Below are 14,266 nucleotides of genomic sequence, written 5' to 3' on the forward strand. Positions count from 1 at the left end.
GCAACAGAAACCCACACACACACACACTGACAGACATACACACACAAACCAACCAACCTGTCCAGCCAGCATCTCGTAGAGCAATACTCCAAAGGCCCACCAGTCCACAGATTTTCCATAAGGTTGGTAGGCTATGATCTTAAATATAAAAGAAAAAAATCCCAGAACTTAAACACTGAATGAATTGGCAGTGGACACAAAGAAGAACACTTGCTGAAAAGTTAGTTAAAATACCTCAACAAAATCAGTTTAGTATGTATTTCAAGAAATCATACCAACATATCAGTGTAATCCCTCATCCAGCTTCAAGACACAATATATCAATGACAATAATGAAAATAATTTCCAACCATGATCAAATCTTGTTACATACAGGTTATAAAAATTCTAACACTGACAATATCACAAAGTTATTACTCTATCATGACCAAAACTGTATCAGGCAGTTTAGTGCTTTTGTCTGATTAAAGGTGTTAGGAAAGAGAGCTTAAAACAATGTAAGAGATCAACTTTCTCTGTCAATCTATAGACACATTGTTGACTAGACTCAAGTCAGTAAAAATTGGCAGGAATTGTACAGAAACTCTTAATATACTGTGACACATTAAAACAAATAAAATGTATTGCCCAAGGAGCCAGTTTACTTGGACTGACGTGGTTACATGATGCAATCTTCTTCTAACTGGGTCGTTATGCTAATTAACAGCTTATTTAAATGCAGCTACGTTTAGATCAAACTGATTCTGGATCAACTTGGAACATATTAGATTTACTAATAGCAGTAGTAGTGGTAGTCGTAGAGGCAGTTTTAGAAGTCGTAGCATTAGCAGAACAAGTGGTAGCAATAAACATAGTTTTAGCTGTAGCAGCAGGACTAGCGCTAATAGTTTTTCCAGTGATCTGAAACAGCAAAGTTACATCAGGACACCGATCAGACACTAGAGGTTGAGAGGTTAGGTATGTTTGTCCTGTCCATCACAGCGTACTACATTAAGCAACTGTAGCAACTGTGTCAATACAGTACTGCAGTATTCGAGACAACAGCATGATCAAATATAGACCAGGGACCATCACTCACACCTCACACACAGACACACACCTCAGGAGCTATGTAGTCTGGTGTTCCACAGAAGGTCTTGGTGGTGACTCCATCGAGCATATTTTCTTTACACATGCCAAAGTCCGCTATCTTAATGTGGCCCTCGCAGTCCAGCATCACGTTGTCCAGCTTCAGGTCTCTACAGGAGGGTAAAACAACATCAAAGAGGAACAGCACTCAGTTTATGAACAAATATGAACCAAGGAGGCCCATCTTCTCTACAGTATGTGACATATGTAAGTCAGATTCTCAGGCGGGGGGACTGCAACATTTGTAGGGGCAGATTCTCAGCTTGGTATTATAAACAGTAGATGTCAGTAAATTGTAGTTTAAGTCTAAAGGTCAAAACCTTCTTGTTGTCCCAAATATCACACATCAATGTTTAACTTCATTCCTGCATTTCTGATGTTACAGTGAATGCATCCCTTATCATCCATTAAAAACAATGTTCAACAATTGGCTGTCAGTTTTTCTATCTTTAAAGTAGCAATTTTAGACTTGAATTTAAAAAAAAAAAAATCTGCTCAGCTTTGGCTGAAATAAAACTTTTAAAGTACAAAGGCTTTGTTCAAAAGCAGGCAAAACAACATTACCTAGAAAATCATAAACCTACATTAAGTACTTCAGTGACTTCAGTGAAACAAATTTGTGTCATAAATTGCCTATTTTTCAAACCCATCATATTATAAAAGGTGTAAAATGTGTTTGGACTATTGCAATTTAATTTTTATTATTCATTTTGACACAATACATTTGGTTATCAGTTCATCATATCATAAATGTGTGTTAAGAATTAAGAATCTCTGCCTCAGATGTCTGTCTGTATGTGCCACTGTGTGTCACTGAGAGAATGGCAGAGAATAAATAATAGAGAGAAGTATTGGTCATTGCATTAATATAAACTCACTGGTGTAATTTTTATCAGGATATATGATTTGGGGCTTTACATGGAGTGATGAGAATCTAAAATCTGCTGTTAGTATTGATTCAGATGATATGTGATGTACAGTGTGTGACGCCAGCAAACCTCTAACCAAACGCCCAATTCATGGAGGTGACACTGTTATTTAGGTAAAGACTGGGACTGAGTCTAATCTTAGCCGTACATGGTTTGGTGTAAATGTCATGTATTCACTATGTTGCGGTATGGATGTTACCTGTAGATGATGCCCTTTTGATGTAGGAAGAACAGACCAATGGCTATCTCTGCCGCATAGAATCTACAAACAAAGAGAAACAACAAAAGTAATTAGAAAGAGGCTGAAGGAAAGAACAGAGGGAAAACGGAGGAATAATTTGTGTGTGTGTGTGTGTGTGTGTGTGTGTGTGTGTGTCAGCATAAAGGTCAGTGCTGTCTCTTCAAGGCCAGAGAGCAGCTGATAAGATCAACAGGAGGAGTCTGGACACACTGACCACGTACTCAACTATGTTTGCGTGTGTGTGTTTGTGTGGTCATGCGCGATCAATGTCTCTTTGTAAAGCGCACGTAAAAGATGTCAAGAGGCATTTTGAAGGCGAGGAGAGCCGTGCAGAACATGCAGAGCCTGTTTACAGCTTGTTGGATGTTTTATCTGTGATCAGAATGATGACCAGAGGGTGCGTCGCTGCAGCAGGAAGCTAAGTCAGCTTTAGGTTTTAGACACAACATAAATTTACAGGATATAAGGACAAGACACTCAAGACAAAAGTTCAAGGCATCATCATCATCATCCACGGAGCAGAATATCTTGATTATTGTCTAATACATAAATCAAACACAGTAGAACCAGTTGATGGCCTTAGATAAAAGAGTTCCTCACCCCGTTCGACTTGCCCTTCAGCAGTGTAAACCTTCTGCCAGAGGGAAGAAGCTGTAATTCCCTATAAAGCAGATGAAGGGCAAACTCCACCACGGCTCTCGCTTTCCCGACAGCCCGCTTGTCAAATATGTCAGCCCGTTGGTTTGGCTTGACACCAGTGATCCCGCCAGCCACCTTAATTATATTCTGCAGTATACAGTATGCAGGTATTTTACCACACACTGAAAACTTTCAGGAGCTGCTGGATTACCTTCTTTTCTTTGAAGTTCCTCAGAGCAGCAACGTTCATCGGGGCGAACAACATATTTTACCCCGAGGCTCTGCTAGGATTGCTCATCCATCATCTCAGCCAGTCAAAAGTGCTGATGGCTTATTCAATATGATTTAAAGAAGCATTACCAAACCGATTGTGTGTAAGCACAGGATTGAGAGGGTTTTTTTTTTTATGATGGCTAAGAAGGTATCTTAGCTGTTAGTCTACAAATGCTGACTTTGTGTGTGTGTATGTGTGTGTGTGTGTGTGTCTACTCACACAGCATGAGGCTCTTTGAACTTGCCGACCTGCTGAATCTGATACATGAGATCTCCGCCGTTGATGTACTCCATGACAAAATACAAACGATCCTACAGAGAGACAGAGGGGAGGACAGAGAAAGAAAGGTCAGAAAGTACATGTTCATGAGAGCGGGCGAGGTCACAGAGAAATGAACAATAATGATAGTGAGAAAAAGAAAGTGAGAGAAGAGAGAACAAGGGGAGATGTGGGAGATAAATTAAAGAGAGATACAGAGAAAATGACATTGGAAGAGAAAATGGAGGGATTAAAGATGGAGAAAGAAGAAGGAAGAGGACAGTGACAAAAAGGTGATTGGGTTGTCATCTGTGCATCCAATCAATCTTCAACTGAGGGAACACAGCGACATCAATTTAAGAGCCAATTCTCCTCCATTATCTACAGAAATTGCCAATAAGGTACAGTATGTGAGGGAGTGCGGAGGGATGTGGCCATGTGTCTGTTTGTGTCAGTGTGTGTTTTGGAGAAAACATTGTGTTATGGCTTTTAATGTGCATCTGTGTGAGTGTGTGTGTGAGTGTGTGTGCCTGCACTGGCTTATAACTCTTATGAGCACTTGTCTGTGTGCAGTATGTGCTCCATATATGTGTGTATGCACGTTATAATTGCCTGTTTGTGTGCGTGGGTAACTGCATAAGTCCCATATGTACGAAAGCCCTTCTCTGGTCAGAGAATTAGTGCTGAGAAGGATTAACACACTCACTTCTTGTGTGTGTGTGTGTGTGTGTGTGTATGTGTGTAGGTCAGGTCAATTTTATTTGTCTAGCCTTTAACCACAGCTTCAAATGGATTCACAACACATTATGTTCACTGATCAATGAAAACATGGACGTATGTGTGCGTTTATTAATTATGGGAATGTATATGACATGCACTCAGTGTTAAGGATGGGACTAGTGAGCTATATTTACTCCTCTGTTGACTCATCTTCTAGTGTAAGAAACTCATCTAGTGTAATATGGATTATACGTCGGAAGATGAGCATGAATCAAATATGAATCCAGCCTGTGTATTCCAACTGTGAGCTGGTGACAGCAGGCAGGGTGGCTGCTGTTACAACCACAGTGTTCACCAGCATTGCCACTGTGCCCTTCAGCAGGACACCGCGCTGCACCTCACTTCTGATAAAATATAACGTGAATGTGTCAGTTCAGCTTGCAAAGAATGAAGAAAGACAAAATATAGTTACGTAAAATGGGCAGGTTTTGAGTCACTGTGTGTTTTTGCAACCAACAAGTGCACATTTTCTCTTTAACAGTAAATAAAACTCTAAAATAAAGTGAAAGTTGATCTGTAGTTGTCTGTGGCTGCTACCTTGATTTGTGTGTGTGTGCCCAAACTTTACCTTTTAGAATTCTTGAATATGTAATTAAGTACTGAGAGTAATGTTACAAAAAATAGGGCTGTTGTTTCTTGTAGGATATGAACATGTACTGGACCACCCACCATGCTCTGGAAGGTGGAGTGCAGCTGTGTTAAGAACGGGGGCTTTCCAGCCAACGCTAACACTCTCTTCTCCACCATGGTGCACTCCACATCATCATCCTGGATCACAACGTCCTTCTTCAGGATCTTTATAGCATACAGATCCTCTGTCCCTTTACGCTCCGCCAGCATCACCTACATAGAAAGAGATGGAGAGACAGAGAGGATAGATTAGAAATACAAGGAAGATGAATTCATCAATATTCCAAATTTTTATGACACACAGTTCCTGTCACTCTTTTATACCACCATCACCTTGAAAGAAAGATGGAGGAAGGGAAGGCAAGGAAAAGAGAGAGAGGCAGAGAGACAGGGGAAGTAGTGTAAAGGGCAGGGATAGAGGAATGGGATGATACAGGAAATCTTCTGACTTTTTTTGGGGTTAGACAGTCAAGGTAGAAATAAAGAGAGCAAGGACAGGGGGGAAAAGAGAGAAAACCGATTCATCACTTTGTAATGATGTCACCTGAGGAGAGGGAAAATATGAGAAACAGGAAGAAAAAGATAGGCACTACAGAGGGAAAAGAGGTGATTAAAGGTGATTATTACACAGTGTGACTACAGCTACCTTGCAGGTTTTTTTCTTACAAGAAATTTCTTTTATGTCTAATAAAATCTTAGCTGCAATCTATGTCAGACTGCATGATATAAATTTTGCTGCATGTAAAAAAATGCAGGCGGAGATGTCATCAACTTGCATCACCATTTTGTGCAAAAATGTAGCTCACAATGTCGTTTCTGCCAAAAATATTTTGTGTTATTAAAAAAGGAAGGAATAATAGACATAGAGAAAGATTATTTAGTGCTTCTGTGGGGATTCCATAATGTTTGGCTTCTCTTTGCCCTTCACGAACACCAGAGAGGAGAAAAAAAGTAGAAAAGAAAGAGGAGAAAGAGGGAGGAAAAGGGGATTATTTCCCATTTCTTTTTCAGGATCTTTAGGGCACACAGCGTGGGGGCGGGTGGAGATAAAGGAAGGTGGATGGGTGAAGAGAGTAGGATTTAAAAAGTGGAGGAAGCAAAAGGGCAGACAGAGAGGAAGGACAGAGGGAATGACAGGGAAAGAGATCGGCAGCAGTCAAGCAATTCAGAATCCTATTTGTTTAAATTGTGAAGTTCGGGAGCACATCTGGGAGTCACACACACACACACACACACACTCATAATCTGCAGAGAAGGACAAGACAGATGCCTAGAATGCACCCACCATGAGATGACTGCCTCTGAATTGCTGTGCGTATGTGTGTGTGTGTATGTGTGTGTGTGCTCAGCAGTTTCAGTGTCTTGTATCCAAGGTCAGGCTCATGCTGCTCTCAGTCTCTAAAACAGAGAAGTAAATGTTTCTGTCTTGTCTTCCTCTCGCAGGTTTCTTGTTCACCATATCCTCCTCTCCTCTCCTTTTTCATCTGTGTTTCTTTCCTCTTCTTTCTCAATTTCTCAATACTCTCCTCTCCCTTTCTCCTCTCATCATCATACCTTCTTTCCTGAAGAATCCAGTAGCTGCTGCATATAGCAGGCCAAATGTGGGTCATGTCTCAACTCGCAGGTCGTCTCATAAAAGTTGAAGTAGGCCTGTGACTAGAAAGCCACTAAAGTCAAACTTTCTGGACTGAAATCTGTATGCGGGGGTGTTACATGAGTGTGTGTGTTGTGTGTACAGAAAGCCATGACATGGTAAATAAGGAGAGATTTGTGTTTAAAGTAGATTTTGACTACATTTATGGAAATTATTACATCTACCCTAACACTTAAATAATCAAATATAAATTAAATGTAAGTTAAGAAAAGCACTCTCCAAGGTTTCTAAAGAGCAAGAGACCCAGGACAATTTCAGAAACTGAGGAAAGTAGTACCTTATGTGAATTATCAGCACAGATACAGTCTCTCTTTAGCAGTCTATTCTGCTAAAACTAGTCGACTGACTACACAGCCTTCTTCTTCCTATCGCCCTAAAACTAATAAACGTACATATACATTTTATCTTAAAACAAGGCAGTGAAAAAGGCAAGAACAATGTGGAAGAAAAACGGCTGAGCTTTCCATTACATGGCTAGCATGGCGTGTTTGTACTTCCCACGAGGCTAATTGAGTTTTGGGACCTCAACAAAGAATCTTTCATCCAATCATATTTCAAATTTAAATCTTTTATTACATTTCTTATGTTAATTTGCATAAAGCAGAGGGTGCACTAAAAGATTTTTTGCAGCTGTTCAAGTCTTCTCAAGTTAAGCTGAGTTTGATTGATGTACTGATGTGTTTAATATACCATTCTTCTGGGGCAGCAAGATAGCCTAGATCTTAGAAAGACCATTGTGTTACTAAAAGGCCAGCTGACAGACTGTATGTCTGCAAAAAGCAACATGTGCTGTTAAGCGTCCACTACCCGCTTACTCGCTGTAAAAGGTGCTGTAGATGAGTGTCAGCTTCATGATGTAAATGGAAACCATATCACACTCATTATTCTTTCAAACCCCACCAAGAATAGTGCAATAAGACTGACCTTATATCCACTTCGTATTTTTTTTCCCCCCCACGAGATCGGAAACTCAGCAGCTTTGCTGTTTATGTCTTATAAATATTCAGGTATGATAATATAGAGGGGTTATTGGGTTTTGGATTCTACAGGGAGAGCAGCACAGATGGACAAAGAGACACACTTACAGTATATGTGTGTGTGTATGTGTGAGGTTGAAAATGTGTGTTTGCATAGAGGGCAACCACAGTTCATGAATGTGCGTTATAATCTTCAGCATTAAAGTTTAGATATCTATTGAAGTTGGATCTATGCTGGTGGTATCCTTTGACAAAAGTAGGCGTAAGTGTGAGAGTGCGTGTGTGTGCGCGTGTGCGTGCAGTCATCCCATATGGTGTCAGTGTGACTTTATGTAAATACAAACTCTATAAAGTTGAAACAGGGAGGAAGGACACCATCTGGCCCAAAGCTCATTTAATGCAGCCACAAGGACAAGACCAACAGAAGAGAAAGAAGACATGAAACAAGGTTTCATCAACAATCAGAATACTTCTGCAGACAAAAGATGCACAGGACACAAAGTAACAACAGGAGCAACAATATGTTGTTTAGCTTTTGCATGTCATCTAAGGCCATCAGCTGATGAATTTAGCTTCAGAGTTACATTTCATGATCTCAGCAAGGTTCAGTGACTCAATCAAGGTCATTTTGGTTGCAGTGTCATTCATAAACTGGCTACTGTACTATGAATTGTGGCGTGTCACTATTGGCGACGCTGTTTTACCCAAGAAAGTTGTTCAGGGTCATTTGACAGAAAAGCAGGCCTGAGGATATTAACTGTCATATGTCGTAAATGACGCCAGTGTGTTTTCTCTGCTGACCTTGCAGAGTGAATTTACGAAGGGGAAGCAAATGAAACCACACTCTACTGCACAACACTGCACCGCATGATGCTAGACTATGTTGTATTATTCTTAACTGTCATATATCATGTAGTGTATATATAGACCAATATCCACTGACTGTATGAGAGTAGCAGGAGATGGACTCAAATGCAGGACAAAGCCGTTGGTTACAACTGAAGAATAAGTCTTTTAATACTGAATCAGGCACGCAGGCACAGCAAAAAAAAAAAGAACAAAGGATCCAACAAGACTGAACTGAAGACCAGGACTTAAATACTAAACTGACGAGGTGATGAGGTGCAGGTGGAAGAGGAGAACAGGAATAGAGCTGATTGGTCGGGGAAGACACAGGGAGCAGGGCAGGGCTAACGAGGATGATGCAGGGCAGGTGTGGAGGAAAATGCAGAACAGAGACACAGGAGGAAAAACTCAAAGCAGCAGAAAGCCAAGAAACCAGAAAACACATCCTTATAGTAATCAACCGATAGCATAACCTACAAACTCTCTTATACAATCTCATGATGAGGCAGCTCCTCAAACATGGCAAACACAAATAACTCAAACCTACAGAAAAATGCCAAACTCCTCAGTCACATTTCGTAGCCAGTGCAAAAACAAACTACAGTGTCCTGTACAAGAGCCTTCTCCCCCTCAGTCCAGTGTAACAAACAGGGAAAAAGTCTGAGGGCATTTGGTGGACTAGTGGATAATGTCAACTAAGGAACATAGAGCCAGACTGTGACAGGATCATGACATGGAAGGGGTGTGTATTGCTGTCTAGCCCCACACTGATAGTCACTGTAGGTCACAGTGGGACTTCTTCGGGCTGCTAGTATGATTAAGTTAATAAAAATATTTAACCTTTATAATTACTATATTAAAACAAGCTTTTGATTATTCATTTTTGGATATATCAGAGTTTCATATGTCCATGTTGTATATATGCCAATGTGCTTTCTATTCCTGGCCAAGTGACATCTCAACAGCAGTTGCTGTTGAGATGTCACAACAGCAATCTTTCATTTTGATTTGATTTATGCACATGTATTGTTCACTGAGGGCCTGATTTACATGGAAAATGTAGTGCAAATGTGCTGAGTTCTTCATCAAAATTCCTTTCTGATTTGGTACAAAATAATATATGTTCATTAATAATTATTACTCTAAAGTATTAATTTATGGGTCTATATTTTATTAGATTCTATATTTCTAGATAACTAATATGGCTACTGATATGATATTTTTTTGTTGAGACTACTCTATGCCTGCTATTGTTGAGAGAACAAAGATAACATTATGTCTCTTTTCCCACCACAACCTTCCATGTGGCTCATGTAAATCTGTTTACGCATACTTTTCTCCTGCAAAACTCACTGTTGAAAATTTCGTGATCTTAGTAAATCCCTCAGAATACATCAATGTCTTATAGATAGATAGATAGATTTGTCCTCAAGGAGGAAATTCTTTTCCATAGTTCATACAAACACAAACAAGTAAGACACAGAATTATACAGAGTTATACAAAATGCAGGATTACAGGGACACTTAATGTCACACTACAAAGACAAAGACATGGATTGACACTCTACACACCATAGGAGGTTACTTATTTAAAACTCATAAGGCTGTAGGAACAAAGCTCTTGCTAAAACAGGCCTTTCTGCACATGGGTAGTTGGCCAGAAGGAAGGGGGGGTAAAGTGCTGGTAGAGTGGGTGGTCTGGGTTTTGTGTGATTGTGATTGCTTTGCAGATAAGGGATGAGGTGACACAATCGCATAAGTTTGGAGTGGGAATACCATTTAAATGAGTTATCTTTAAGAGTTTATTCTTATTGGTAGCTGTAAGCATATGGAGAAAACAGTAATGCTATGGTACAGGAGAAGAAGAAGATGGGGTCGGACAGACAGGCGATATAGTTTACGGGTGGCTGTAAGTCTCTATTGGCAACAATACAAAGTATGGTATGCTAATTAAAGCTGAGGTTATTGTCTAGTGTACTGCCAAGGTATCTGAAAGATTCCACCACCTCTACCCTCTCTACTTTGATGGTGAGACTGGAGGATGGACCAGTGTTTTGAGGGGCCAAAGAGCAGTTCTTTAGTTTTTGAGATGTTGAGGTTGAGAAAGTTCACCTACTTTAACACCTCCTATTTGTGCAGCCCTCCCATACAAGTTGCAAACACTTGCTCAAATGACACAAACTGTGGCTCCAGTCTGGTGCATCTCTTTAATAAATGCACCGCATGCTTCTGGGGCAGAACGTGTCAAATACATGCCTGAAAAACTGGGGCAAAAGCTTTAATAAATCTAAATCTAGGCCTGAGTGTTGGTTTGGAGAGTAAATAATACTTCCACCACTCTTATGACACTATAGATTAATGTTGTAATAAAATCAGTTATGTACAGTAATTATAAAAGATGTAAGCAAACTTAGGCTTTGAGCGGTGCTGTCCATGGTGCTGAAACTTAGACCATACGTTCACTGTACACATGAACGTATGGTCACAGCATAAATCCAACTTCATACATGTGCGTTTATGTGTTTGTGCTTGAATGCTTGTGATATGTGTGCATAAACACATGACAATACAGATCAGGAAGAAGCATGTGCTTGCTCGTGTCTGCCCATGAGATACGAGTGTGTATGTGTATGTGTGTGTGTGTGTGTGTGTGTGTGTGTGTGTAAGTATCACACTGTAAGCATGTCCACAGAGAAACGTCAGCAGCAGTATCGTGATGCAGATGTCCGTAGACACTGAGGCAGAAAGAGCAGCTCTGAAGGTACCAGCCTCCCACGCACACTCAGGAACCATTAAAATGACACACACATCACGTGAGTGCCTGCTTTTGCATGTACGTGTATGTGCATGTCTCTTTATTTCTGAAATACTAGTATTTCTGAAAGCTATTATTCACAGAATGTACTGGCATATGTGTGTACCTAGTACACGCCCAAATGGTGTGTGTGTGTGCGTGTTTCCACATTTTGTGTTTCTACAGAAGGTGCATGCTTCAGGAATCCGTGTGTATGTGTTTGTATATGTATGTGTTGGGTATTCCAGTAATGATCGACCCTCGACTCAGTCTCTCCACACTGACGCATCAGTGTTGCTTTAAATGCCTGTTACCATGGAAACAGGCAGCCGGCATACAGGTCTGGTACACAGACAATGGTCTCGCTCTCTCTTTCTGTCACTTTTCCCCCCTCTCTCTTGTAGTGGATAAACCCAGGAATATAAGTAGAAGCTAAATTCTTTCAGAAACATTATGATGTGTTAATCTAACAGTCTGTCTATGTGTGGATGCGGAATCATACACACACACACACACACACACACACACACACACACAATGACCTCTGACCTCAAGGCATAAGGATGTCAAGGAAACATTGAACTGGAACAAAAATCCAGCCTCTTCTCTCCAGCCATGGGAAGAAAATGGACAATTTTGGAAATTAATGACTTTGTGTCATAAATTTATGGACAAGCCACATTCCTCCCTGAGTGTCTCTCTCACTGTTCATCTCTTCTCTAATTAACAAGGAATGTCTGAAATGGTCAGAAATGCCACTAATAATGTGTAACAATATGTATCTGGACTTGTCTAAACAGTGTTAACTTTTACTGTGTTTCAGAATCGTGGAATTATTTTGATACTTATGCTAAATTCTAACTCTGTTCAAAATCTGTTAATTTACATAGTACCACACAGAATCTAGTGACCGTTTTGGTAACTTTTAAGAGATGTGTGGATTTATTTGATATTAAACTACAAGCATAGTATTTAGCTATAGTTTGAATGCTAGGATATTATGGAGACCTTGGATATGTTTCACTGTCACATAGTTTTAACTACAGATGAGAAAAAAAGATATTGATTTCATTCTGTTTATTTGGTCAACAAATTTTGCAATTTTTATAACCTACAGCTATTCTATAGGAATACAATTATTAAATTGAAGACCAGTTTTCTCTTCACACAAAGAAATTCATTACTAATCAAGGCGTTCTTTTCCAAAGAGCACCAAGGTTGCTATTTCCTCCAAAACACTACACCTACTAGACTATAAAAGTTTACAAGTCTTTGTCTGGCTTGGCTTCTTTTTTTTCAGCTGGCGTGCTGATTGCTGCTGCAGCGTCTTCTGTGTTTTCTCTCGGCCTTGCCAGCAGTTATGGCTGTGTTGCATTTCAGGCGTTGTCTTTTTCATTTTTCCCTGAGAGCTGAAAGCCCAGAAAGAGACTAAGAAGACTGCAAAGATGCCAGAGCCATAAGCTAAGTACCAGTCTAGTCATTGCACACTGTTTGCCATTTGAACATCTATTATTTTTGTAATCTCCTATTTTTATCGTGTAGTTTAACTTTTTAAAGACTTTTCCCGAGAACCTCTTTTAGTAGTTAGAGCCCAGCTTCAACTCTGCAGACTGCAACTGAATGCCTCAAGACTGAAAACACACAACCCTGCGGTGTGTTTACGATGTGGCCTCAGCCAGTCTGAGCCCATCTCCAGTGTTGGATTCACCCTCCTGAGAAGCACTGAACAGAGCGCTCCACTGAACCTGCAGCTGTTCTCATCTGGCTGTGGCCTCAGCCCCCCTCCAAAAAAAAAAAAACACCAAGTCTGCTTCACCCTGCTGCTCTCCGGGGTGTTCGCCTCATCTTCATCCTCCATCAAGAAACAGTAGGGACTAACCATCTACCATGCATTCTATCTGAGAGTTGCTGATTTCTAAAATTAGTTGTTTTTATTGGTTTTAGTTAGTTATTTACCCCTCAGCGCGCCAACCCTCAATTTCATTCATTCATTCTGTTGGCAATATCTTGTTAATTTAATTTACCCATTCATTCATGCATTCATTCTAGTTGTATATATGTATTTATGCTTAGCATTCCCTATTCATCCCTATCCCTGGGTAGTTCAATAAATATCTTGCTTTATTGCCAAGTCATATTTGTGTATTCCTTTATAACAGAGATGGAGTTCACAATTTACAGATATTATAATTTTTCCTAATTAATTAATGAATTGGTTAATTAATCAATGGAGGTGGTGCCCCATATAATTTTACAAGTGCTTAATATTAATTTGCAAGAGTTTGCTACACTCTCTCTCTCTGCCTCTCCATCCCCGCTGCTCTAACCCTCGTTTACCCAATTTTCTCTCTCACTCCCCCTTCACTCTTCTCCCTCTTTCTGTTCCTTGCCTCGATTTTCATTCATTCACGTCAGTCTTCCCTCACCAAGGTTTTCCCCTCCTTGCTCACTCTCCCTTCTTTCATTCAGTCTGACGTTTTTACCTCTCTCTCAATTCATTCATGTCAACCTTGCCGCCGTGCTCTTACATCTCTGTCTCTCTCCCCTTTCATCGCTCCCTCCACTTGTCACGTCATCCTCTTCGCCCCTTTCCCTTCATCCATCTTTGTCTACTTTCGCTTCATCTCCTTTGATTCTTTCGATCTCTATCTTACCCTTTCTGTCCATCTTTTCTTTCCTCTCTCTTACCTTTGCGTCTCTGGATTCTTGTGCTCTAATACTCAGCAAAACACACACAGAGGTATTAATCATAACGCATACTGCACAGAGGAGCACTGTTTAATTATGTGTTTGCATCCGCATGATGGCTACCAAATACCCTGCATTCCTACAGAGCTTGGTTGTGTGTGTCCTCAGAAATGAATGCTTTGCATCTGCAATTAAGCCCATGAACAACAGGGCAGACTCTGAAAAACTGACATTGCTGGCATGCTTTGAAGAGAAACTAAGAAGAATATGTTGCTGCTGTGATCTTAAAGCAAGGCTATGCATCTTTTGAAAAAAGACCTCCTTTTCTAATTGAAAAATTGGCTTTATAAGAAATGAATTGCACTATTGTTCAAAATCCAAAAAAGTACTTTATCAAGCCACCTGTTCAACTAGAATAAACATGTAGA

General features: G+C 40.2%; 1 protein-coding gene across 2 annotated transcripts in view; it reads right to left on the bottom strand.

Annotated features, from left to right (window-relative positions):
• The window catches only part of prkcbb (protein kinase C, beta b), a 101,113-nt gene that overhangs the window by 25,421 nt on the left and 61,426 nt on the right, over positions 1–14,266 (bottom strand). For both annotated transcript variants that reach the window (XM_044331266.1, XM_044331265.1), the window contains exons 10-14: positions 4,919–5,092; positions 3,431–3,522; positions 2,257–2,319; positions 1,100–1,238; positions 58–138 (exon numbers count right to left, since the gene is read on the bottom strand). In XM_044331266.1, the coding sequence (XP_044187201.1) occupies positions 58–138; positions 1,100–1,238; positions 2,257–2,319; positions 3,431–3,522; positions 4,919–5,092 (549 nt within the window). The remainder of the gene's footprint in view (positions 1–57; positions 139–1,099; positions 1,239–2,256; positions 2,320–3,430; positions 3,523–4,918; positions 5,093–14,266) is intronic.

The sequence above is a fragment of the Thunnus albacares genome, chromosome 17, assembly GCF_914725855.1.
Source record: "Thunnus albacares chromosome 17, fThuAlb1.1, whole genome shotgun sequence".
In the NCBI taxonomy this organism is placed as follows: Eukaryota; Metazoa; Chordata; class Actinopteri; order Scombriformes; family Scombridae; genus Thunnus; species Thunnus albacares.